The 23405-nt window shown below is 38.5% G+C and overlaps 5 protein-coding genes and 1 long non-coding RNA gene across 11 annotated transcripts; all 6 read left to right on the top strand.

The window, feature by feature from the left end:
* Positions 1-337: 337 nt before the first annotated feature.
* Positions 338-3929, top strand: LOC117634053. The gene is made up of 7 exons (XM_034367956.1): positions 338-805; positions 1742-1799; positions 2083-2163; positions 2298-2333; positions 2583-2822; positions 2919-3060; positions 3199-3929. The coding sequence occupies exons 1-7, from the start codon at positions 627-629 to the stop codon at positions 3708-3710; spliced, it is 1248 nt and encodes a 415-aa protein (XP_034223847.1). The 5' UTR covers positions 338-626; the 3' UTR covers positions 3711-3929.
* A 97-nt stretch (positions 3930-4026) lies between these two features.
* LOC117634062 (putative dihydroflavonol 4-reductase) lies at positions 4027-5553 on the top strand. Its single transcript, XM_034367965.1, has 3 exons — positions 4027-4420; positions 4524-5126; positions 5234-5553. The coding sequence occupies exons 1-3, from the start codon at positions 4142-4144 to the stop codon at positions 5372-5374; spliced, it is 1023 nt and encodes a 340-aa protein (XP_034223856.1). The 5' UTR covers positions 4027-4141; the 3' UTR covers positions 5375-5553.
* A 395-nt stretch (positions 5554-5948) lies between these two features.
* On the top strand, positions 5949-10317 carry LOC117616833 (B3 domain-containing protein At5g42700-like). Of its 6 annotated transcripts, none has more exons than XR_004584188.1 (6): positions 5949-6232; positions 6325-6420; positions 6524-6724; positions 7228-7434; positions 7616-7717; positions 8456-8716. XR_004584188.1 is itself a non-coding variant. In XM_034346262.1 (6 exons), exons 2-6 carry the CDS (start codon positions 8589-8591, stop codon positions 10057-10059), a joined length of 702 nt encoding a protein of 233 aa, XP_034202153.1. In that variant the 5' UTR covers positions 7666-7717; positions 8456-8588; the 3' UTR covers positions 10060-10317. The 6 variants fall into 6 exon arrangements, 4 of the variants coding, with proteins under 4 accessions (XP_034202156.1, XP_034202155.1, XP_034202154.1 ...); XR_004584189.1 differs by lacking the exon at positions 8456-8716 and adding an exon at positions 8247-8448; XM_034346262.1 differs by lacking the exons at positions 5949-6232; positions 6325-6420; positions 6524-6724; positions 7228-7434 and adding exons at positions 8831-8926; positions 9027-9227; positions 9710-9916; positions 10012-10317 and having other exon boundaries at positions 7666-7717; positions 8456-8738.
* Positions 10318-10476: 159 nt separating this feature from the next.
* On the top strand, positions 10477-12613 carry LOC117614525 (B3 domain-containing protein At5g42700-like). Its single transcript, XM_034343365.1, has 6 exons — positions 10477-10736; positions 10859-10954; positions 11092-11301; positions 11384-11590; positions 11687-11740; positions 12309-12613. The coding sequence occupies exons 1-5, from the start codon at positions 10614-10616 to the stop codon at positions 11738-11740; spliced, it is 690 nt and encodes a 229-aa protein (XP_034199256.1). The 5' UTR covers positions 10477-10613; the 3' UTR covers positions 12309-12613.
* An 802-nt stretch (positions 12614-13415) lies between these two features.
* Positions 13416-15138, top strand: LOC117614463. The gene is made up of 2 exons (XR_004583874.1): positions 13416-13942; positions 14189-15138. It is a non-coding gene; the product is annotated as an uncharacterized LOC117614463 (long non-coding RNA).
* A 2542-nt stretch (positions 15139-17680) lies between these two features.
* Positions 17681-22318, top strand: LOC117613279 (probable protein phosphatase 2C 12). The gene is made up of 10 exons (XM_034341896.1): positions 17681-17918; positions 18225-18517; positions 19176-19347; positions 19477-19630; positions 19715-19778; positions 20141-20248; positions 20495-20620; positions 20794-21029; positions 21288-21490; positions 21596-22318. The coding sequence occupies exons 2-10, from the start codon at positions 18317-18319 to the stop codon at positions 21619-21621; spliced, it is 1290 nt and encodes a 429-aa protein (XP_034197787.1). The 5' UTR covers positions 17681-17918; positions 18225-18316; the 3' UTR covers positions 21622-22318.
* Positions 22319-23405: the final 1087 nt, after the last annotated feature.

Below are 23405 nucleotides of genomic sequence, written 5' to 3'. Positions count from 1 at the left end.
GCGTTTACGTCTATAGCAAACCAACCAAACCGGATTTAGATGGATTTCTAACAGTGCGAGAAAACGACAAGAAGTCAACAACATACAACCCCCCCGATTAATCTCCCCCAAACAAATCGAACAGAAAAAGGAAATAAGATGTCGATTTTTCGTTTCAGAAGACAAAAACACAAATTTAGCAATTTGGTTGTATATATACCTCTATCCCGAGTCCTTTACATCACCATCCAATCAAGCATCGACACGTTTGATACAAGGGTAATTGCGTAATTCAATTGCAGGCATAAGTTCAATGGCTCATACAGAAATTGGCCCGCTTTTTGTGGCGAAGTGTGGCCGAGTGTCGAGACAAATCAGATGAAGCTCTCTCTCTGTGTCTATAATTGCAGAAGAAAGTCCAAAAGGGTCCAAGCTGGCCTCTCCCGTTCCCCTGTATAAAAAAGCTGTAAACTTTTACTTGGTGTGAAAACCAGAGAAGCAGACCCCGCTTCTCATCCATTTGATTGAATTGAACCCAATTAGTTCTCTGCAAATTCCAAAGAAACCCAGATAAGAAAGTAAGCTTCTTGAAGCTCAATCTCAAGCAATTGTGCAAAAAGTTTGGTTCTTGGGTGCAGGAGGAGGAGATGTGGGGATTTGGGGGTAGGTATTATTGGGGAAGAAAGAAGAGGAGTGATGAAATTGAAGGGATAGTGGTGGTGTTTGCATGGATGTCGAGCCAAGAGCGGCACTTGAAGAGCTATGTGGAGCTTTACTCGTCTATTGGTTGGAACACACTCGTCTGCCACGCCCAATTTCTCAATATGTGAGTTCCAATTTTTTGCTAGTTTTGATGTTTTTTTCTTCAGGGTTTTTGCGTTGCTTTTTTCCCAATTGGAAAATACAAGGTTCTTTTTTTATTTTATTATTATTATAGTAAGGGCGTTTGTTGTTTACCTTTCTGGGTTTGACTAGTTTGCTATAATTGGGTTGCTTTTGCTTTTTGGGTCGTTGGAGGAACTTGGTTGCTTAGCATTTTGAGTGTTGCTGAGTTATTCTGGTTAAATCAGTGCAATTTATCTTTCCTTATTTGATTGATTTTGGGTGGGAAATGCATTTGAGCCCCCTTTTTCTTGTTTTATGAAATCAGGAACTTGCAGTTGCCATTGCTGACTTTAGTAGTTTTATGATTGAGGTGGAGAGCCTATCTGGAATTGCAGTCTTTGTCCTCTAAATTTAATGTGAATCTCCCAAAATAGAATCATTGACACAGTGCAATTTATATGTCGTTGATGAATGGACAATTCGTATAAATAGTATTTTTTTCACGGTCTGCAACTTGTTTTTTTTGTACTTTTTGGCACTATGAAACATTCTTGCTATCAATAGCAATCATGTTACAAATGAAGGACTGCCGTGAAGTAAATTGACAAAATTAAGCTTTTGTACAAGCATATCTGAGTGTCTGAGAACACTTTCTTCCCCTTTTCCTGGAGATACATGGTTGTTTTATATCTTCCTCCCTGTGATATAAAAATTCGCCTCAATCTTCAAATGTTCCAAAGCTCAACTTAATTTGTAGCTTTGATGGCTTGAATTCCTCAATATACTTTTGCAGAACATGAGTTATTATGCGTGGATCTATCTGTTATAATGGCTGCAATCATTCAATTATGTACAATTGCTGCCTCTAGAATAGAAGGTCAGCTTGTACTCATCCTTTTGATGTTGTACTGAGGTTTGATTTACATAATTCCTGCAGGTTCTTTCCTGAGAAGGCTACAACTTTAGCGACTGATATTCTGAATGAACTTCTTGAGGTTAGTTCTATTATTGTTCTCCAACTATAGCTTCACAGGGACTAAAGGTTCTGTTTATTGATTAACCTATCCGAAGAACTTGTGTTTGGGCTATGATATTGAGGAACCTGTCTGAGATCCAAAACCATATACATTTAAGTAGAAGTTTCACAATTCCTGAAAGTGAAAATGACTGCCATAGTTGTATGATCTGTTTCCATCAAAAAATTGGCATTTGTAAACAAACATCCTGAATTTTTGTCCGGGGTAAAGCTAATTGCTTTATTTTATATTTTAAATGCAGGAGTTGAAGATTAAGCCTTGCCCCGTGGTCTTTGCCTCTTTTTCTGGTGGTCCAAAAGCCTGTATGTTCAAAGTTATTCAGGTAAACTCCTTTTAGTATTGTATGTTCCTATTTTTTTTTTTTTTTCATATTTTCTATGTTGAAAGGATTTCTCTGGTTCATGTAAAGTAGCATCCTATTGATTGAGGCGATGACTGCATTTTTCATTTGTGCAGATAATTGAGGGAACTTGTGAAGCAAAACTGAATCTGGTGTGTATATTTTTTCTTTTGCATTCCGTTAAGGATAATTTAACTAATCAAAAGAATAAATAATGTAATTTTGGATTATAAATTTAAAAGACATTGATGCATCAAATAAGGGGACCAAAAAAGAATATGTTTTCATTCTCATTGTTTATCTATCAATAGATTTTAGGTAATTGTTTATGTTTTTATGATAAGGGCAATATAGTGTGTTCCATTTCGTAATCTTATTAATTTTCATTTTTGGCTGTGAAGGATGATTGTCGACTGGTTAGGGACTGTATTTCTGGCCACATCTATGATTCCAGTCCAGTGGACTTTACTAGTGATCTGGGTACTAAATTTGTTCTTCACCCAAATGTCCTGAACATATCCCATCCACCGAGATTCGCATCCTGGATGGCGAATGGCGTTGCTTCTGGCCTTGATGCCCTCTTCCTCAACCGGTTTGAGTCACACCGTGCCGAGTATTGGCAGACTCTCTACTCCACTGTTGTAAGTTACTAGTTACACTCCAGGTTATATTCTATTATGTTATAAAAAATTTCATATTTGTTTCTCTTCCATTTATTCAGTATCATTCTTATGCAGGGCATGCAGGCCCCATATCTAATCTTATGCTCAGAGAACGACGATCTCGCTCCATTTCAAGTTATATATAATTTTTCTCAACGCTTACGAGAACTTGGGGCTGATGTTAAACTAGTAAAATGGAATGGCTCTCCTCACGTAGGTCTGCTTCTAAACCTAAACTTAGTAGTAACAAATGCTATTCACTGTATGTAGAGCTTTCTTACTAGTAAAATGCTTATTTAGAGAATAGTGTAAATGTACTAAATCCTACAACTTGATTCAATGCTGTGACTCACAGGCCATTACAGGCATTATCCAATTGATTACAAGGCTGCTGTAACTGAGCTCCTTGGGAAAGCAGCTGGAGTTTATTCTCAAAGAATTCGACGACTGGAAGGAGAAACATCGGGTATGCAGGCAGCACAAGATGAGATCATTGACAATGAACCGATGAGTAGTCTCAGAAAAGCTGCTGGTGGCTCAAATGGGTTTCGAGGAGTCACTCTGGCATCCAGTGATCACTTCTTCACGCCTGGTTCAATGGAGTATGATGGAGGCAGAGATGTTGGGTCCATGCAAGACGAGCGCAAGGAAGGTTTGATTCACCTGCCCAACCCGCCAACGCCAACCATGAATGTCCACGGTGTCCTCGGTCAGATCCTTTTTGACATCTGTGTTCCGAAAACTGTTGAGGATTGGGATATAAAATCATCGTCGGGCTCTTTGAATGGGAACCGCCGTTCACTGGCTTCAAGAAGGCGGCATGCCCCTTTTAATCCAATCAAGTGCATACGTCGGTCAAGATTATAGAATGGTATAATTGGGAAAATTTTCTTTTTTCTTTTTGTAATAAGGAGGATGATGATCTCTTTCTCCTACGTAAAAATGTACAGTGGCTTCACTGAAGAACCTTTGGTGGGTGATGAGAATCGTTGTAATGAAAATTAGAGGAACTTGTAAATGTACAAAAAGAAAAAATAAATAAATAAATATTAGTAATAATAATCTTCTGGCTTTTGTTGAATCCTATTCACTTTGTGTAATTTAAATTCCAATCTACCTCTTCATGTTAAAAATATATACTATTTCAAAACACAAAACAAATATAAGTAAATAAATAAATAAGAGAAAAGAAAAGAAAATATGTTTTTGTTTCTTCATGCAAATGAACTTCCTTGAATATCAACTCTTCTTCAAAAGTCAAAACAATTCTGAATCGGTGAATTTTACTAAAAGGAGAGATGAAGATACTGTTGACCGGCGCCTCCGGCTACCTAGGAGGCAGATTGTGCCACGAGCTGCTGAAACAAGGCTATTCTGTTCGCGCCTTGGTCCGCCCAACCAGCGACCTCTCCTCCCTGCCTCCACCGTCACCAACCGGTAACGGTGGCCTCGAACTCGTCCACGGCGACGTCACCGACTACAACTCCCTCCTCTCCGCCTTCTCCGGCTGCGACGTCGTTTTCCACGCAGCCGCCGTGGTTGAGCCCTGGCTTCCCGACCCCTCCAAGTTCTTCTCCGTAAGCTCCCGCTTCTCGCAAAATCTAATCAAAATTCAAGTTTTCACCTTTTTGTGTATTTGATTCGTAAAGTTCGTTCCTTTTCAATCTCCGATCCCGTTAGGTCAACGTCGGGGGTTTGAAGAGCGTGCTGCGAGCGGTTCGAGAGACGAAGACCGTACAGAAGGTCATCTACACGTCGTCGTTTTTCGCGCTCGGACCGACCGATGGCCACGTCGCCAACGAGGCTCAGATCCATCACGAGAAGTTCTTCTGTACGGAGTACGAGAAATCGAAAGCTGCCGCCGATAAAATCGCGCTACAGGCCGCGCAGCAAGAGGAGCTGCCGTTGGTGCTGCTTTATCCCGGAGTAATCTACGGGCCCGGAAAGCTCACCGCTGGAAACGTCGTCGCTCGGATGATCGTCGAGCGGTTCAACGGCCGATTGCCTGGATATATAGGGTCCGGTAACGATAGGTATTCGTTTAGCCATGTCGATGATGTTGTGGAGGGCCATATCAGAGCTATGGAAAAAGGTCGAACAGGGGAGAGGTATCTGCTAACAGGTGAAAACGCATCGTTTAAGCACGTTTTCGATGTAGCAGCTGTGATCACTCAGACGCAGAGGCCTAAATTTGGGATCCCATTGTGGTTGATTGAGGTGTACGGGTGGGCGTCTGTTCTTTTCTCTCGAATTACAGGGAAGCTTCCTCTGATTAGTCCTCCGGTATGTAATGTGGGTTTTGGGTTTGATCTTGTTGTTGATGATAATGTTTGTGTTGTGCTCGAATTTTAGGGTTTTGATTTTGTGGTGGTTGGTTCATTTGGTTGCAGACTGTTTATGTTTTGAGACATCAATGGGCATATTCATGTGACAAGGCCAAGCAGGAGCTGGATTATAGTCCCAGAGGATTGAAAGAAGGATTGGGGGAGGTGTTGCCTTGGCTCAAGAACTTGGGCTTGATCAAATATTGATCACATAAACTTTGACGAGGCACGAGGGTGTGGTTTGTTGTTTGCTTTATGTGACTCCAGTTAACTAGTAAACATTTTCAATTTGATGGATGTGGCGCTAAAGATCATCAGTTTATTGATATCAAGTTGGGTGTTTTTAGTGTGTTAACTTCTCTTTCAATAAGTATGTATTCCATGTATTCGTCGTCGTGAAATGATGCCACCATTAGTAGTTTATACGCACGTGGGTGCGTTTCACGTGCATCGACGGTCAAAAATTATTTAGGTACATAAGCAATTCACCTTAACACTGCTATTCTCAAAAACAGTTTCACCAGTTGTAGAAGTTACAAAATCATTGGGCAGCTCAAAACAATTGCAACAGAGGTAAATTTTGAAAATTTGAATTTGACCCGTTGGATCGGATTTGATGCCAATTGATTGAGTCGTACACCAATGAAAGGAACACAAGCAAGCAGGCCCTTTGATTAATGTATCACAAATTCGCAATTAATAAGCATAATTTATTTCAAGTGATAGGACCTGTACATGGAAATAAAAACACAATGAATCTTTTCACCAAAAAAAGAACATTACAATGAATTGCTGCTGCTGACCGATAGGAAGGAGGGTGTTTAAAATAAGGACTTTGCCACCATTTCACTTTCCTTCCTCCACCAAAAACAAAACAAAAAAACCAGAGATTAAGAGAGAGAGAAATTTTCCGTTTGGTTCTAGGGAAAAATGGTGGCCGCCAATTTATCATACGAGGAGTCTCGACGGCAGAGGATGGAGGAAAACAAGAAGAGAATGGAGGCACTGAATCTGCCCCAGCTTGCTCAGGCTCTAAAAGCCCCATCCTTTCCTAAACCCTCTCCTGTAAGTAAGCCTAATCCTTAAACCCCACCTCCTCTCAGCATCTATCTCTGTTATGCAAAAACATCTCACTCTGCTTTATCTTCCATTTTCAGATGAAGCGAGCAAAGCCCCGGACAGTCGAGAAGCAGATGGTTGTGGTGAGGAGGTCCTCTCGCGTCGCAAACCTGCCTACCCCTGTTTACAAAGAAGTGGGTTCTTTCATTTTCCATCTAGTAATTGTTCAAAGTTTCTTTCTTTTTGGGTTTTGAGTAACAAAGTTACAATCTTTAGTGATGTTATGAATTGTGACAGATTGCTGTGGATCCATTGAGGATGCCCAGAAGGCATTCTACTTCCAAGCATAGGGATTTTTCGAACCGGGTATATGCTTCAGATGAAGCAAGAGCTGAGGCGACAGAGAGAGCCGAGGAATTAGAGTCGGGTTTGGGATCCGATCACCCGACCTTTGTGAAACCCATGCTCCAATCACATGTCACTGGTGGATTCTGGCTGGTAAACAAGTCGCTTTTCTTTATATGCTCAAAATGTCACCTTTCCATTGTATGCTTCTTATGTATTGGTATGAGTACGACATTGTTTGTCAAAAGGGCACATGATTTGAACAGCATATTCATCCTGTTTGGCTTCTATATACTGGGTTGTTCTGTCCTGTTCGGCTTCTAGTTACAAACTTATTATACATTGTCTGTATGACCATAATCTCGTACCTGCCTGCTCTGTAACTGATTTAAGGACCAATTTGCTCTGTAACTGATTTAAGGACCAATTTGCTCTGTAATGGATGTTCTGTCATAATCGAAATTGTAACCTATGTCTTTCTAGGTGAATGGTTATCACCTACTTGATTAGCCAGGTCTAGTTTGAGGGAAGTGGCATATCCCATTATGCTGATCACCCGTTATCTATGTGATATGCTGCCTGCTTCATATTGTGCATGAAGAGTCAATTTGATTCACCAGTAGACTTGTAATTCTTGTGTCAAATTTTGGCAACAGGGTCTTCCAATCCATTTCTGCAACAAGAACCTCCCAAAGCGCGATGAATCTGTGATATTGGTAGATGAAGATGGCGACGAGTACCAGATTGTATACTTGGCCAATAAACGAGGACTCAGTGGTGGGTGGAGAGGGTTTGCAATTGCTCATGAATTGGTGGATGGGGATGCATTGGTTTTTCAACTAATCCGGCCTAAAACATTCAAGGTGATTGATTACTAAATTTTGATTTGGGGGACTCAGGGATATTGCCTTCAATAGATAAAAATTATTCTAACTAGATAAGTGCCGGACGAATCATGTGCTACGTTTATCAGACCATCCCATTACTTTGTTTTCAGCTTTCAGTTTCTATTTTTAACTTAATGTGCTTGTATCATCATTTCAGGTGTACATTATAAGGGTGGAAAGAACTTAAGAGGGCAACAAGATTACTATTGAACTTTTGGCTCAATGTTGGGGATTGTTTTGTGATCTTTCTTGGAGAGAGGTAGAATTTACGTACTGGTTCTCTCTTTCTTTTGCAGCTTATGCATTGACCAAAGAAATAGCAATTTGTGACCTGATTTCTATCGCTTCTTCGTCATTTAGACCACGAATTTCCCTAAGAATTGTAAATGTACATTTCTTATGAACTTCCTTGACCTAGTCATAGATTTACCCTTTGGCTTATGGATTCCAAATTCCATACACTAGATGTTGTCTAAAACTCTATTGACATACCAATCACATGGTTCCTTCTGCTGTGATATTGAGATAGGTTAAACAATCATATCAAAAGTAAGGCTTGATTGAAATACTTGCAAAACCACCATATATATATATATATATATATATATATATGCCAATTCTGGTTCTTTGTACATGTTTTGTGAAAAATAAACAAATACAATTTTATGTGAAAAAGAAAAAAAGAAAAAAAGAACCAAGACAGCTATATGTGCTTCAGAACCTGTGGTCTTTCCATTGAAAATGGCAATCACAGCCACCCCAATTCTTTACAATTGTTCTTCCACCAGTTTTACAGGTTACCGGAATGCTAGACCCGGACTAGAGATGGTAAATTTGAAAGTTTGAATTTGAATCGTCTGGTACGATTTAACGCCAATTGATTGACTGCTACAGCAGTAAAAGGATAAAACTACGTCCATTGACAAGTCACAAGCATAATTTAAGGATAATAATAATAATAAACTTCAAAATGTGATTCGTCCATTTCTCAAAGCAGTGGGAACTTAACGGTCGACTCGCAAGGAGGGTCTTTTAAATGTAGACTTTGCCACCATTTTCCTTCCTTCTTCCACTCAAAACTGAAAACAAAAATCAGAGACAGAGAGAGACAGAAATATTTCTGCTTGGTTATGGGGAAAATGGTGATGGCCAAGTCCAAGCTGTCCTACGAGGAGTCTCGTAGGCAGAGATTGGAGGAAAACAAGAAGAGAATGGAAGCACTGAATCTGCCTCAGCTTGCTCAGGCTCTTAAAACCACATCTTCGCCCAAACCCTCCCCTGTAAGTAAGCCTAAACCCTAAACCCCTCCTTCTGTCAGCACCTATCTCCATTATGCAAAAACATCTCACTCTGCTTTATCTTTCATTCTCAGATGAAGCGGACGAAGCCTCGTACCGTCGAGAAGCAGATGGTTGTGGTGAGGAGGTCCTCTCGTGTCGCAAACCTGCCTACCCCTGTTTACAAAGAAGTGGGTTCTTTCATTTTTCCTCCACTACTTGTTCAAAGTTTTTGTTTTATAAAAAACGTATGAACGTTTCAATCTTTTGTGATCTTACAATTTGTGACAGGTTGTTGTTGATCGAGTGATGATACCCAGAAAGTCTTACTCTAGTAGGCACAGGGATTTGTCGAACCGGGTATATGCTTCGGATGAAGCCAGAGCTGAAGCCATGGAGAGAGCTGAGAATTTAGAGTCTGGTTTGGGATCTGATCACCCGATCTTTGTAAAAACAATGCTCCCATCTCATGTTTCTGGTGGATTCTGGCTGGTAATCAAGTCGCTTTATTTACTCACAATCTCACCTTTTTCACTTTATCATGTTACTTTTCTGTATTCTTTTGGTGTGGCATTGTTTGTTATGCTAAAATCCCACATGTTTTGAACACTGTAGTTTACTTTATTTGTGCAATGTACTGCTCCATAACCAATTGAAAGACCAATTTACTCCTTAATGGATGTTCTATCCGGTTCCAATTTGTAAACTAAGTGTTTCTATGGCAATGTACTGCTTTATATTTTTTTGGTTACAATGTGCTGCTCCATAACCAGTTGAAGGACCAATTTACTCTTGTTAATGGATATTCTATCGGGTTCGAAATTGTAAACTAAAATGTGTGTTATAGGGCAACGTACTGCTTCATGTTTTTGGTTACAGTGTGCTGCTTCATATTGTGTAACTATGTAGGAGCAGTCAATTTGATTCAACAGTAGATGGGAACTAGTAATAACTCTATCTAATTGTGGCAACAGGGTCTTCAAGTCCAGTTCTGCAAGGAGCACTTCCCAAAGGGCGATGAAGTTATGACATTGATAGATGAAGATGGCGACGAGTACCCGACTATATACTTGGCCAGGAAGACAGGACTCAGTGGTGGATGGAAGGGATTTGCAGTTGCTCATGATTTGGTTGATGGGGATGCATTGGTTTTTCAGTTGATTCGCCGTACAGCATTCAAGGTAAATTATGAAGACACATACCATTTCCTACATTTATTTAGAGCTTCTTACTTTGGTTTTACTTTTGATCTTATGTACTTGTATTGTCTTTTCAGGTGTACATTTTAAGGGTGGGAAGGCCCGAAGATGGCAACAAGCTTTAACTATTGTGAAGTTGGGTCAATGTTGGCGATTGTTTTGTGATCATTCTTATAGAGCTTACGCATTGACCACTAATTACATTTTCTTCGAATTGTAAATGCATATTTCTTATGTACTCTCTTGACACTTGGCTTATGGATTCACAAATGATCATGCATATCTGAAGAAAGGCTTGTAATTTCTCATACTGTAAGCTAGGCTTCAGCTTCAGTGTTCATTATATGCAAACCATGAAACGAGGCAGTCAAATTCTGTATGCATTTCACCACTTTTACAAGTTACTGGACCAATAGACCATGTTCAAAGTCACAAAGTGAAATGTTGGCCCAAATTGTGCAGCCCAGCCCAAATCTTTCATCATGTTTATGAAAGGAAATATTTATTATCATCGGCAAAATCGAAAATTTTCTTGCTTAAATTTTTTTTTTTTTTTTTCCCTCCACAATAACTCTCCTTAAACCCCTTTTGAATTAAACACAGAACCCCAGGGCAAAAGCTTCGGCTAAGTGGCAGATACAGAGAGACACAGAGAATTCTCTGCTTGGTTCTTGGGAAAATGGTGATGGCCAAGCCTAAGTTGTTATACGAGGAGTCTCGGCAGCAGAGCTTGGAGGAAAATAGGAAGAAAATGGCAGCACTCAATCTGCCTCAGCTTGCCCAGCTGGCTCATCCAGCCCCTGTACGCCAACCCCTCCTTCCCTCATCACCTCTCTCTCTCTCTCTCTCTCTCTCTCTCTCTCTCTCTCTGTGTGACTCAAAACATCTCTCACTCTGCTCTCTCTTGTACGATCACTTTCTCAGGTGGAGCTCGCGAGGCCTCGTACGTTCGAGAAGCATCTTGTTCAGGTCCGGAGATCCACTCGCGTCTCGAATCATTCTTCCCCGGTTTACAAAGAGGTGGGCCGATTTCATTTTTCCCTCTACTCATTGTTCAAAGTTTTAATCTTTATGTCTTCTGAATTAAAAAAAAAAAAAAAAGAGGAAAAAAGAAAAAAGAAAGTTGCAATCTTTGGTGATGTTGTGATTTTTCACAGGTTTTTGTTGAACGAGTAAGAATGCCCAGAAGGTCTTACCGCTCTAGTCGGCAGAAGGGTTTGTGGAACCGAACAAACGCTTCTGCTTCAGATGAAGCCAGAGCTGCCGCATTGCATGAAGCCCAGGAATTAGTGTCTGGTTTGGGTTCCGATAACCCGACCATTGTGAAAACAATACTCCCATCTTATATCAGTGGTGGATTCTTTCTGGTAAAACATTAAGCAAGTCAAGTTGGTGAACCAGTAGAGTGTAATTGTGAGGAGTAATTTATCTATCTGATTTTGGCAACAGTGTCTTAAAAGACAGTTCTGCATAGAGAACCTCTCAAAGGGTGATGAAGTTATGACATTGGTAGATGTAGATGGAAACGAGTACCCTACTCGATACTTGGCCCAAAGATTTGGACTCTCTGCTGGATGGAAAGAATTTGCCTTTGCTCATGATTTGGTGGAAGGGGATGCATTGGTTTTTCAATTGATCCGGCCTACTGCATTTAAGGTGATTGATTATTATCACATTTTGATTTGGGGGCTCAGGGATACATGACTTTTTCATTTTTTTAATATAATTTCATTGATTATGTTGTCTGTTTAGGTGTACATTGTAAGAGTAAAAAGATCTGAAGGCAGCTCAGCTGGATCAGCTTAGGTAATTGGTTTCTGATTATTCTTGTAGAGGTTGAATTTATTTATTGTTTCTCTCTTGTTTTTCTCCAACATGAAAATAACAATTTATGATCTGGGTTTTGTGCCTTGACCTAGTCATAGAATTACTTATGGATACAGAAATTCTATACTTAAGATATTGTCTCAAACTCTTTAAGTATTATATCAAGAACATAGCTTGTTCTGCTGAAGTAAAATGGAACAATATTGCCAAGAGCTTATCTACCTGAGACCAGATTTAGTATCAGAATTACTCAGCCGTCATAACATCTATAAATGAAACAACTTACATAGGCAAGGGACCACAAATGAGGGCAAAGGGCATACATCTGTCTGTATTTATGTAGAAAACATGTAGCTTCTATTGGCTGGACTGACATACTGTGATGCGAGTACACAAAGTTGCCTTCACAAGTGACTAGTGAATGAATTTTTGGTTGATAGGTCTCTTTCAAAAATCCATAAGCGGCCTATTTTGTCTTCAAATGGCTTTTCTTCCTTGTAGAGATTTTTTTGATCTTGATTCTCTCTTCTATCTTATTTTTTGCAGGTAAAAAGAAGTTTGGGGATTGGGATAAGACTTGCATATGTTTTGCAGTGAGCTCTATTTGTTCCTAGAAAGGTACATGTTTTGTCTAATAGAAGACACTACATTGATGCTAATTTCCACTGGTGTCCCTGAAGAGATATATATGACCCCATGATGAGCAAATATATTGCATGTTATGAGCATGTGGGTTCAAAGCCTAAAACTTTATGGTTGCTAATGGCAATCAGTGCAAGTAATTGATTTAATTGCCAATCACAACACCCCAATTCACTATATGCAGGACTTTTCCTTTTCACCACAGAGTCATACTTTCACTCTTTGGCTTTTGGTTTCCCAAACTCTAAACGCTATATATTGTCTAACATATCAAGGACATGTTGTGTTCTACTGTGAGAGAGGTCTGATGAGATAGGTTTAATTGACCATATCTGGAAAAAAAAAAAAAAAAAAAAAAGAGGATACAAAGCTGTAATTTATTAATGCAAGCTTCCTGGGACCATATGTGATGTCTTTATATGAACCCAGAAGTAGAGGGCAGCACATCTCTAACCGAAATAACTTTCGTATACAACAGAACACAAATCAGGGCACAGGATCATGCATCCGTCTGTGTTTATAATGTAACCATGCATAACTTTCGTATACAACAGAACACAAATCAGGGGACAGGATCATGCATCCGTCTGTGTTTATAATGTAACCATGCATTTTATAATGACTTGACTGACATGCTGGGATGCATTGGCACAAAGTTGCTTTTCACGTAAGTGAACAAACTTATGGTTTTTAGGTCTCTTTCAAAATTCCAGAAGCAACCTATCTTGTCTTGCAATGGCTTTCTTTCTTGTTTACCTCAAAAAATTTGAAGCCATGATCAAATACGAATATACGTTGTCTATTTTAGAAGATTCATGCGCTTCAGAACCTGGCAACGAGGACAAGCAAATGAGCAATTGACTTCATGCCAATCACAGCTTTGTTTTTTCAAAATTCAAATAACCTGTCACAAATTCCGGCGGCATTAACACATTTCACCAGTTTTACAAGTTAATAGGCCACTACAGACGTAAAATTTGAAAGTCAGAATTTGAACCCTCTGAGATTTGATGATAATTAATTGACGAGTGCTCTAACACCAGTTTTACAGCAGTTAAAGCAAAAAACTAAGTGCATGTAATCAGTTTGAGGATAAAGATAAGTGCATAGAAATCCACGTTCCTATAGTTTAGACCATCTCTTGTATTGAAAGAAAAAAAAAGGGTAATACATGAAAATAAATAATTAACAAAAATAAAAAAGAATGGCCGCTGCTGACTAATCAGCTTCCAACTGTAATGCTTCCATTACTCAATGCAGTGGAAAGGAACTTAACGGTCGACTACCAAAGAGGGTTTTTTCTATTTTCTTTTGCCTCCATCCATTTCCCTTCTTTCTTCCATCCAAAGAAAAATAGGAGAAGAAGAGACAGAGACAGAGGCAGAGAGATCTTCCGTTTGGTTCTCGGGAAAAATGGTGGCGGCTAACTCTAAGTTATCATACGAGAGCTCTTTTCAGCAGTGTTTGGTGGAGGAAAACAGGAAGAAAATGGAAGCACTCAATCTGCCTCAGATTGCTCTGCAGGCTCATCGATCCCCTGTAAGCCAAAACCCAGCACCTCTTTCCCTCTTCTTCACCTCTCTCTCTCAGTCTACGTGTCTCCCTCAAAACTTAGTTCAAGACAGCTCTCATACCACTCTGCTTTCTTTTGTATTCTCACTTTCTCAGGCCATGGCATTAAAAATTGTATTTTTGAGTTGGGTTCTTCTGGGCCTCTGAAATTAAAAAACAAAAACAAAAAAAGCTGCAAATCTCTAGTGTCAGTGATGTTATGATTTCTCACAGGTTTTTGTTGAGGGAGTATTGATGCCTGGAAGGACCTACCACTCTAACAGGCACAAGGATCAGAAGCTTAGGTAATTTATTTCAGATCATTCGTGTAGTGGTTGAATTTACTTATTGCTTCTTTCTTGTTTTTCTCCAACATAAAAATAACAATTTATGATCTGGCTGGTTTCTGTCTCTTGACCTAGTCAACTTATGGAAACCCAAAATTCTATACTTAAGATACTGTCTCAAACTCTGTTAATATTTCTATCAAGCACATGGCCTGTCCTGCTGTGATCAGATTGGTAGAGGTGAACTCGGTGTAGAATGGAGCACATTTATTCTAGCCAACTCGACTAAGTCTGTATATGCATAAAAACAATATATTTGTCCAGTGAGGTCTCAGAATTGCACAGCCATCAAGATCCACGTATGCCATGAGCCTACGTGATGTCTTTATCTATAAATGAAACAACTTGCATACGCATAGAAACCGTGTGCCTTGTATTGGCTTGACAGAAACTGTGATGCAAATGCACCAAAGTGGTCTTCACGTAAGTGAACCAAATTGCGGTGTATAGGTCTCTTTCCAAAATCTATATGTATCCTATTTTGTCTTCAAATGGCTTTCTTCCTTGTTTAATCCTCCTATCTCCTCCCTCCCTTCTCTGTATTTCCCTTTTCTCACTCAACCCTTTTACCTTTAGCAGGTAAAACAGTTTTTATTTTGAGATAAGACTTATGTTAAGGTTAGTCGCACACGCGTTTGTGAGTTGATACTAACAATGAGGTACATGTTTTGTTTAATTGAAAATTCTACATAGATACCAATTTCAGGTTCTAGGAACAGTTGTAGTTTTGAGCAGATGAGTCAATCATCCTCAAATCATATTTGGTGTCCCTCTAGGGATATGTATGAACACGTGATGAGCAAATATGAATGGACAGGAGCTAATTCTTATCTTTAATTTCCTCCTTTTCTCCATATATTTATAAAAAGAAAGACAGCTATATTGCATGTTATGGGCATGTGGATATTCAGAGCCTAAAACTTTTCCATGGCAATCAATACAAGCAATTGACTTCATTGCCAATCACAGCACACCACATTTTCCTTAAAGCCAAGATTTTTTCCCATTTCACCACATCATATATATATATATATATTATTTATTTTCTTTTTTTTTAGTCCAATTCTTCAACATGGACAAGCGATGACTAACTAAGCCAAGTGGTGAGCTGTTGCCGTGGTTGAAGGTTTTTTTGTTGTTGTTTTTATATATTTTTCTTGTGGGACAGACAAATGGAAACACACTACTACTTTGCTTGCCAAAAAAGCTTTTAGCTTTTCCAGCTTGCAAAAAAGCAAATAAATCGAACATGCCTTCGACGTCTGTAACATGTCATGTATGTATGAATATGAAGGAGCTCTGATTGTTTACAGCACTGCCTATTTTATGTGAATTTCGGTGGGGTCACAGACCAGACCAAGCCGATGAGCCATTGAAATCCCGAGCAGTTCGAGCTTCTGAGCCGCTCATTAATATTTAATTAGCGCGACTGATTAATTGACTTCACTAACGCTGAGTTGGTTGTTTAGATAATTGGCGCCGAGAATTCCGCACTCTCCAGGTGGAGGACAAGGGGTTAGGTTTCAACCAAAAAAGTGGTGCCCCGAAATAAATGAGTCCGTGGGCTCGGGCCTATGGACCTCACGTTTAATCAAAAAGTAAATTTAGATTTTAACTATAAGAAAACTTTTACTTTTCAAAAGGTTAAAAAAATTTCAAAAAAGACAAAAAAATTTCTTAACTTTCAAATTAAAGACATACAAATATAATGAATTCCTTAAAAAATTCAAAAATAAATAACGATTCCTTTTAAAAAATTTCTCTCTTCTTTGGCCTTTTCCAAAGTCTCCCGGGATATGTTCAACTACGTGACATTCACGTAGTGCTTATTGTTTTTCATTTGCGTTGTTTCCTCGGTGAACATTGGATATTTCTAGAGTACGAATCGATTTGGAACGGTAGAAGACTTTTCGTTAACCAAATCAAAGATTTCAGTAGTTCATTTTCTTTTTCGTTAACCAAACTAAAGACTTTGGATTGGTTAACTTAATATTCGGTTCAGATTGATTCAGTACGCTGGTATTACCATGATAAAAACATACTAATAAAAATACAATTTATAATACTTTCACATAACATAAGTTCTTGAACAAATACACCAAATTATCTTGTAAAATATAAAAATCCAATAGTCTAATTCATCCAAATATAAAATCAAATAACTTAGTCACTATATTATTCAATATATACGCAAGATGTACTGGGAGCCACTTGTGTTTGTTGTTTGAACATTTGAGTGTTATTTTTACTGAATTCTCTACATTTATGCAAATGATTTTGACATTTTTTCCGTGTTGGGTTCTTTAGTTTTTCATGCTGAATCTAACCATATAAAGAACATAAAATTTAAATCAACGGTTGGAAAGTTACAGATAAAAAACGGGACAAAGGTCAAAACTGAAAAACATAGGAATTTCAAATTCCTCTCTGACCAAAAAGTGCTACAGTACCTGAGTGATAAAGAAGTGATAGAATGGTGATAAAGATGTGACAGTGATAAAGGAGTGATACAAAATGCTAATTTTATTTATCTTTGATTTCTTGTTTTGTATTTCAATAATAGAATAAGTATAAATATTGGATCAGTACGGGTTTCTGTCGGGTTAGGAATATTGTTTCAGTTAACCAAATCAAACATCACGGTATGGATCGAATCGGAATAATTAAAATAAAAAATTCCCTAAAAAAAGCAAACAAGTAAAGAGTATAAACAAACCATTTATTAAAGTACACAGCTTTCATTTTTTATACACGTGATATTAAAAAAAGGAGATTCAAACATATAACCTTTGTGTATGAGTAATTACTCGTAATCACTTAATTACAGACTAAAATATTCATTATGTAAATTCTCATTTGAGCTACCATCCCCATACATGGGCTAAAACGTTCGTTGTGTAAATTGTTTATTTATTTTTCATTTTTATGATTTTTTGCTTGTCCTCCGGTCCGTGAGGGGTTGTTTTGCTTGACCGAGTCCTCACTGAAGTTGAGGTCTCCATTTTATATAGGGTATTTTTATAATTTGGGCCCCCATATTGAGTATAATAGTGAATCTCCCTAAAAAAAATCCCATTATGTTTTGTCCTAACTGGTCGACCACAGCAGATTCCTTACAATCAAGGGGCCCACTGGAGCCCACACCTCATTGTGGGCCCATACAGAATTAGAGAGAGATCCACGAAGAAGTCACGAATACGTCCTTTTGCTCTTGACTCTTGCGCACCATACAAGTCAAACGGCTTGCTACAACAACGTCAAACGCGGCTCGGAGCGCCGAAAAGAGAAACGGCGTGTTTTTTGCCACGTCAGCGCCAGGAAATTTAGTAATTTAGTAATTTATTTTAATTAAATTTGTTTCTTTCCTTTTTTTCTTAAAAAGAAGGAAGAAAAGGAGAAGAACAGCTTCATTTGCGCTTTTTCATTTCATATATTCGCTCTCTTTTTTTATCTTTCTCTCTTCCTTTTGAAGAGAATGGAATTTCTGCAGGGTGCCGGGATCCACGTTTCTCGATCAGAGCGACTCACCGCTACCACCTTCGTCTTCCTCGCGCCTTACGCTCATCTTCTTCGCGCGTAATCACCATTTGCCATTTGCTAATCATTCCCTCTTTCCTGTAATTTTTCTTTTCTTTTCTTCTCTTTTCCTTTCTCGAATTCGTGTTCATATCGACATTGCTATTGTTTAACTGTCTCTTCATTTGCTGTTACGATTTTTGAGATGATAAAAATGGCTTGATTCGTTTTTGTGAGTGCCGTTTCGTTTGAAGATCTCGCTGATTTCGTTGTCGTCGTGGCCGTTTTAGCCACTGATGTCGACGATTTCTTATTAAGATTAACGAGATCGATTATTAGATTGGAGAATGCGCGAAACGCAGCGTTTGATTTACGTGCGTTTATTTTTGCTGTCTTTTGTTTTGCAGGATTTGGTTTGAGAATCGGAGATGGAAGATTAGAGGTTGTAGGAGGAGGAGTATATTGAGACTGTGTTGAGGTGTTTGGGCGTGGGGGAACAATGTCCAACAAGAATGAGAATCATCAGACGGTTCCGCTCTCGGTGCTGCTGAAGCGTGAATTGGCCAATGAGAAGATTGAGAGACCCGAGATTGTGCACGGTCAGGCGAGTCAGAGCAAGAAGGGGGAGGATTTTACGCTGGTAAAGACGGAATGTCAAAGAGTTGTGGGAGATGGAGTTTCTACGTATTCAGTTTTTGGGGTATTTTTCTGTCTGTCTCCGCTTCTTCTGTTTTTATCATTTTTACCTGGTCTGCCATTATATTGAAGAAAATGTAGAATTGGCTAAGAAGTTAATATTGATGTTAATCAAAGGGGAAAATACTGTTACCCAATGGTTTGCTTGAGTTTGTTGATCAGCTGGTTTTGGTGGATTTTTATTGACATGCTTTCCCTCTTTTGTCTTTTGATATATGTAGTTTTCTAATTTATGATACTATCACTTAGCATAAGCTCTATTTCATGTTTAGATAAACTAGATGTATTTGAATATGCAGTTGATAGTGGTGATTGTTAGACTAGCTATTGCTCAAGGATGTGGGAATAATGCTGGGAATATTAAACTTGTGCTTATGTTTTGTAAACAAGTTCTTTTAAGCCATTAAAAGACTTGTGCTGCTAGGTCTGCCAAAACAACTTTTGTTACATTTTGTAGGATCTCTTAGGTAGATGTTTTATTTTGATTGCCCCTTCTACCTAATCTTGGGAACTCTTTTTACTTCTATTTCCAAGTTTTACTGATACTACCGAAACCACTATTGAAGCATGGGTATCCTCTACTAATGAATTGATAATCATTCAAAGCTTGATGGTTACTGCTTAAGTGCTCTGGATTGCTCTTACTGAACCATGTCTTGCAGCTATTTGATGGGCATAACGGGTCTGCTGCTGCTATTTACTCAAAGGAGAATCTTCTAAATAGTGTTTTAGCTGCTATGCCTTCAGATCTTAACAGAGATGAATGGGTAGCAGCATTGCCAAGGGCTTTCGTAGCAGGATTTGTCAAGACAGACAAAGAGTTTCAAGAGAGAGGTATGGTTAATTTCAATCTGCTTTTACTTTGACCCTATGATATTGAATTGATAGCCCTTGTTTTACCTTAAGATTGATTAAGTCGTAATTTTTTTCTTCTGATATTGCGTTGTTATTCTCATCTTGCAGCTCAAACTTCAGGAACAACTGTCACCTTTGTGATTATAGAAGGATGGGTAATATCTGTTGCATCTGTTGGCGATTCTCGTTGCATACTTGAACCTGCTGAAGGTGGAGTTTATTATTTATCAGCAGACCATAGGCTTGAAATCAATGAAGAGGAGTAAGTTATTTGTATAATGTGTTTTTAACTTACTTAATAATCGGTATCCCTTATTAACCCTCCACCCCAACTATATGTGAATAGGCGGTTGCGTATCACTGCAAGTGGGGGTGAGGTTGGTCGGCTTAACACTGGTGGTGGGGCTGAGGTAACTTTTCTTCATGCCTTACTTATGCTTATTGTTTTTAAGTTGTTGAGTATTTTCCAGGAAATCAATTTTTACAAGCACAAATTTAGATGTTAAGATAGGGATATCAAATCCTGGTGGATGACATGGACAAGTGTGCTTAAAGATAGGTTGAATCTATTGTCGGACCCTGATGTTAATAAGATTATGAACTTGAAGAAATTGTGCTCTAAATATTGCTCTTGAGATGAAAATTTTTAAGTGTTGATATCAGTCTGCCATCTGTTATAATTTATTGGTTTTCCACGTGTTGAATTCTGGGTATTTTCTAATGCACAGCCTGACTAATTTACGAAATGATTTGTTTATTTCTTTTTTTGTAGATCGGTCCTTTGAGGTGTTGGCCTGGTGGCTTGTGTCTGTCACGATCTATTGGTGATATGGATGTTGGGGAGTTCATTGTCCCTGTTCCGTACGTAAAGCAAATGAAGGTATGTTTCTACTGTTGTCACATTTTACAACATTCAGCGTCCATGTTTTAATCTCCATATGCTCGATTCCCCCTTAGATGTTAGTGCCAAAACATTCAGCAGACATTTGTAAAAGCAACCCCTGTACTTTATGAAATTTTTTATTTTATTACCTATTGCTTTTCATTGTTGGAACAATAATTTTCTATGATGTCTTCACTTTGAAATCATTATTTTAAAGAATTTTTGTCATTGTTTTTCCTACAGTTGTCTTCAGCTGGTGGTAGACTTATCATTTCGAGTGATGGAGTCTGGGATGCCTTGTCTGCAGAAACAGCTCTTGATTGTTGTCGTGGGATGGCACCAGATGCTGCAGCTGCACAGATTGTTAAGGTATAATAGCAGTTATAAGTTTCAGTTTTCTGTAAGTTATGTTATATGTGTTATATAGTTTATAGCTTTTGCACCTTGACCCATGCGTTAGATGCTTTGCCAGAACTATTGTGCTGGGAGGGCACTTTCTTCTTTACTTCAATACTATGTCTGACTTTTTGTTCTATTTCCAGGATGCTGTAGGCCACAAGGGACTTCGGGATGATACAACATGCATTGTGATTGATATTTTGCCACATGAGAAGCCACTCCCATCGTCGCAACCAAAGAAGCAGGGAAAAGGAGTGTTGTTTAAATCCATGTTTCGGAAAAAGCATTGTGACTCATCTTCTAATGTTGAAAAAGAGTATATTGAGCCAGACATGGTGGAGGAATTATTTGAGGAAGGTTCTGCTTCGCTTTCTGAGAGGTTTGTGCTTAAAAATCATATTCATGGCCTAAACTTGATTTTTGATCTCTGGGTCAGGCAGAAGTGTTTGTTGCTTACTTAGTATTTTATTTTCCATTTCTGTTCCCTTTTCTAACTTTGAGTTTTTCTTTTGGGAACATTCTTTCGTTATTAGTTGAACTTGGTATAATGGGTTTGTTTCATTATTGGTGGAGCTTTATATGGAGGGGGTTTATGTAGGTTTACTGGTTTTTGACAGTATCTTCATGTGGAATGCAGGTTAGATACAAAATACCCGCTCTGCAACATGTTCAAGTTGTTTATGTGTGCAGTTTGTCAAGTAGAAATTAAACCGGGAGAGGGTATTTCGATACACAGTGGATCATCTAACCCAGGAAAATTGCGACCTTGGGATGGCCCATTCCTTTGCTCGAGTTGCCAAGAGAAGAGAGAGGCTATGGAGGGAAAAAGACCTTCAGGAAGTATGACAACCTTCCCCACTCTCTCCCAAATTGTTCTTATTTTTATTTCTATTTTTTCTAATTTCTGGCACAATCTTTAATTTATTCTTGGCTTGTTTCTTTCAGGAAGACGTGATAGCGATAGTGATTAGCCGACCCTCCTGAGCATTATTTGAACTTGAGAGCACTAACAATTACTTTGAAGCTGTTCATGAAGTGGGAAGGTGGTGCTTCTCTTGATATTAGTTCCCTTCAATTTCTCAATGGAGATTTACGATCCGTTTTGGCACTCAACTTAGGAGGAACCAACCTATCTGGATCTCTCTCTTTCTCTCTCATGTTGTCATGTTTCAAATCGGAAGATCCCAGATAGAGCTGCATGCTTTCTTTTAAGTTCTGTTTTCTAACTTCAGAGTGACGTAAAATCAGTGCCTGCCTCCCTTGAAAAGGTTCATGGAAGGGCTGGATGAACTTACTTGTGCATAACCATGCATCGGAGGTAATTTTCTCTCTGGATCCATGCCCTTCTATTTTACAGAGCTAACATTGAAACAAACCACTCTTCAATGTAATATTATTATATAGGTGAAATTGATGAAACCTCAGGCAGATTCATTACACATTAGGAGATTTAAAAAAACCTGTCTTCTCGGTTTTTCTGTATTTGTTCAAAGTAGCTATCCTTCCATATAACTAGGAAGGTAACTATCAAATAGAAAGATTGACAATTATTTTTTTGAAGAAATTTATCTTTTCATTCTTTTCTAATGATGTTTCCTTTCCCCTGTTTGTAATAATTTAGTATCTCAGTTAAATTACTGGATAGCTGCCCATTTTATCTCTGTACAATTCCATGGTCTCGTGCCTTTGTTTTTCAAATGGTTAAAAGGGTTGCTATAATTGTAATTTATATATGGAAAAAGAGGCATCATTTAACAGTAATTTTTGACTTGGCACCCATACGTTATCTATATTTCTAATCTATAATTTAATTAATCATTTTGTTATCAAAGTGACAAGGTTGCTTGTTTAGAGTTGGCATTGTCAATTGGTAGTGTAGTTTCCTTGAGCACGGCTGTGCTCGTCAGCAAGTAGGGACCATTTTGCTCTTGGTTTCAAGGAGCCAAGTTACACTTTCATGTGAGCTTCGCTAGTTTCCTGTTTCAAGGAGCCAAGAAGGGACCATTTTTACATATAAATAATAAATAAAACTTATGCTGAGAGAACTATAGTCCCATACAAGACATTCTATTGTCGATAATTTACCGTTAATAGGTGTAATCAGTTATATACAATCCGTCATATGGCAGTTTTTCGCTCGGTGTAGGGATGAACACCGGAACATGAAGTTATATATAGTGATGGACTCTTTTTATCTTAATTGTTGTAACGAAAAGAAAGATCGTCTTCATTGTTTATGTGAACTACGATCAAAACAAAATAAATAAATTTTGAAAAAGGGGGATGCAAAAGCGAAAATCTTACACGCTGGCTTCTGTTTGTTAGTTGTTACCCTTTTGCTGCTTCTTCTTGATGGCTTGGGTTCCTTCCTATGACCCCGTGTGTGGTCTCTGAAAGAAAGAAAGAAAGAAAGAAAGAAAGAGTGGCTGCTGGCAAAAGCATAAAGGGGAAGGGAAACTTTTCCAAGCCTAATAAGATCGATCTCTCTCTCTCTCTCTCTCTCTCTCTCTCTCTCTCTCTCCCATATGGACTGAGTGCGAAATCTTTGTTTCATGCCATGTTTGCTTCTTAAGTCTTATCCTTTAGAGAAAATAACAATATGATTTTTGAATGGTTAAGTGGTGAGGATGAGTCAGTCCATCACAATAATGCTTGCATGATTGAGATGTTGACCTCAACTATAAGAACAAAATTCCCTCCCCTACTGTGCACGTGTGTTTGGGTCTACCATCACCACCCAACTTTTAAAATTTTG

The sequence above is a fragment of the Prunus dulcis genome, chromosome 1 (assembly GCF_902201215.1).
Source record: "Prunus dulcis chromosome 1, ALMONDv2, whole genome shotgun sequence".
Taxonomy (NCBI): domain Eukaryota; kingdom Viridiplantae; phylum Streptophyta; class Magnoliopsida; order Rosales; family Rosaceae; genus Prunus; species Prunus dulcis.
This window is presented reverse-complemented; position numbering and strand designations above follow the sequence as displayed.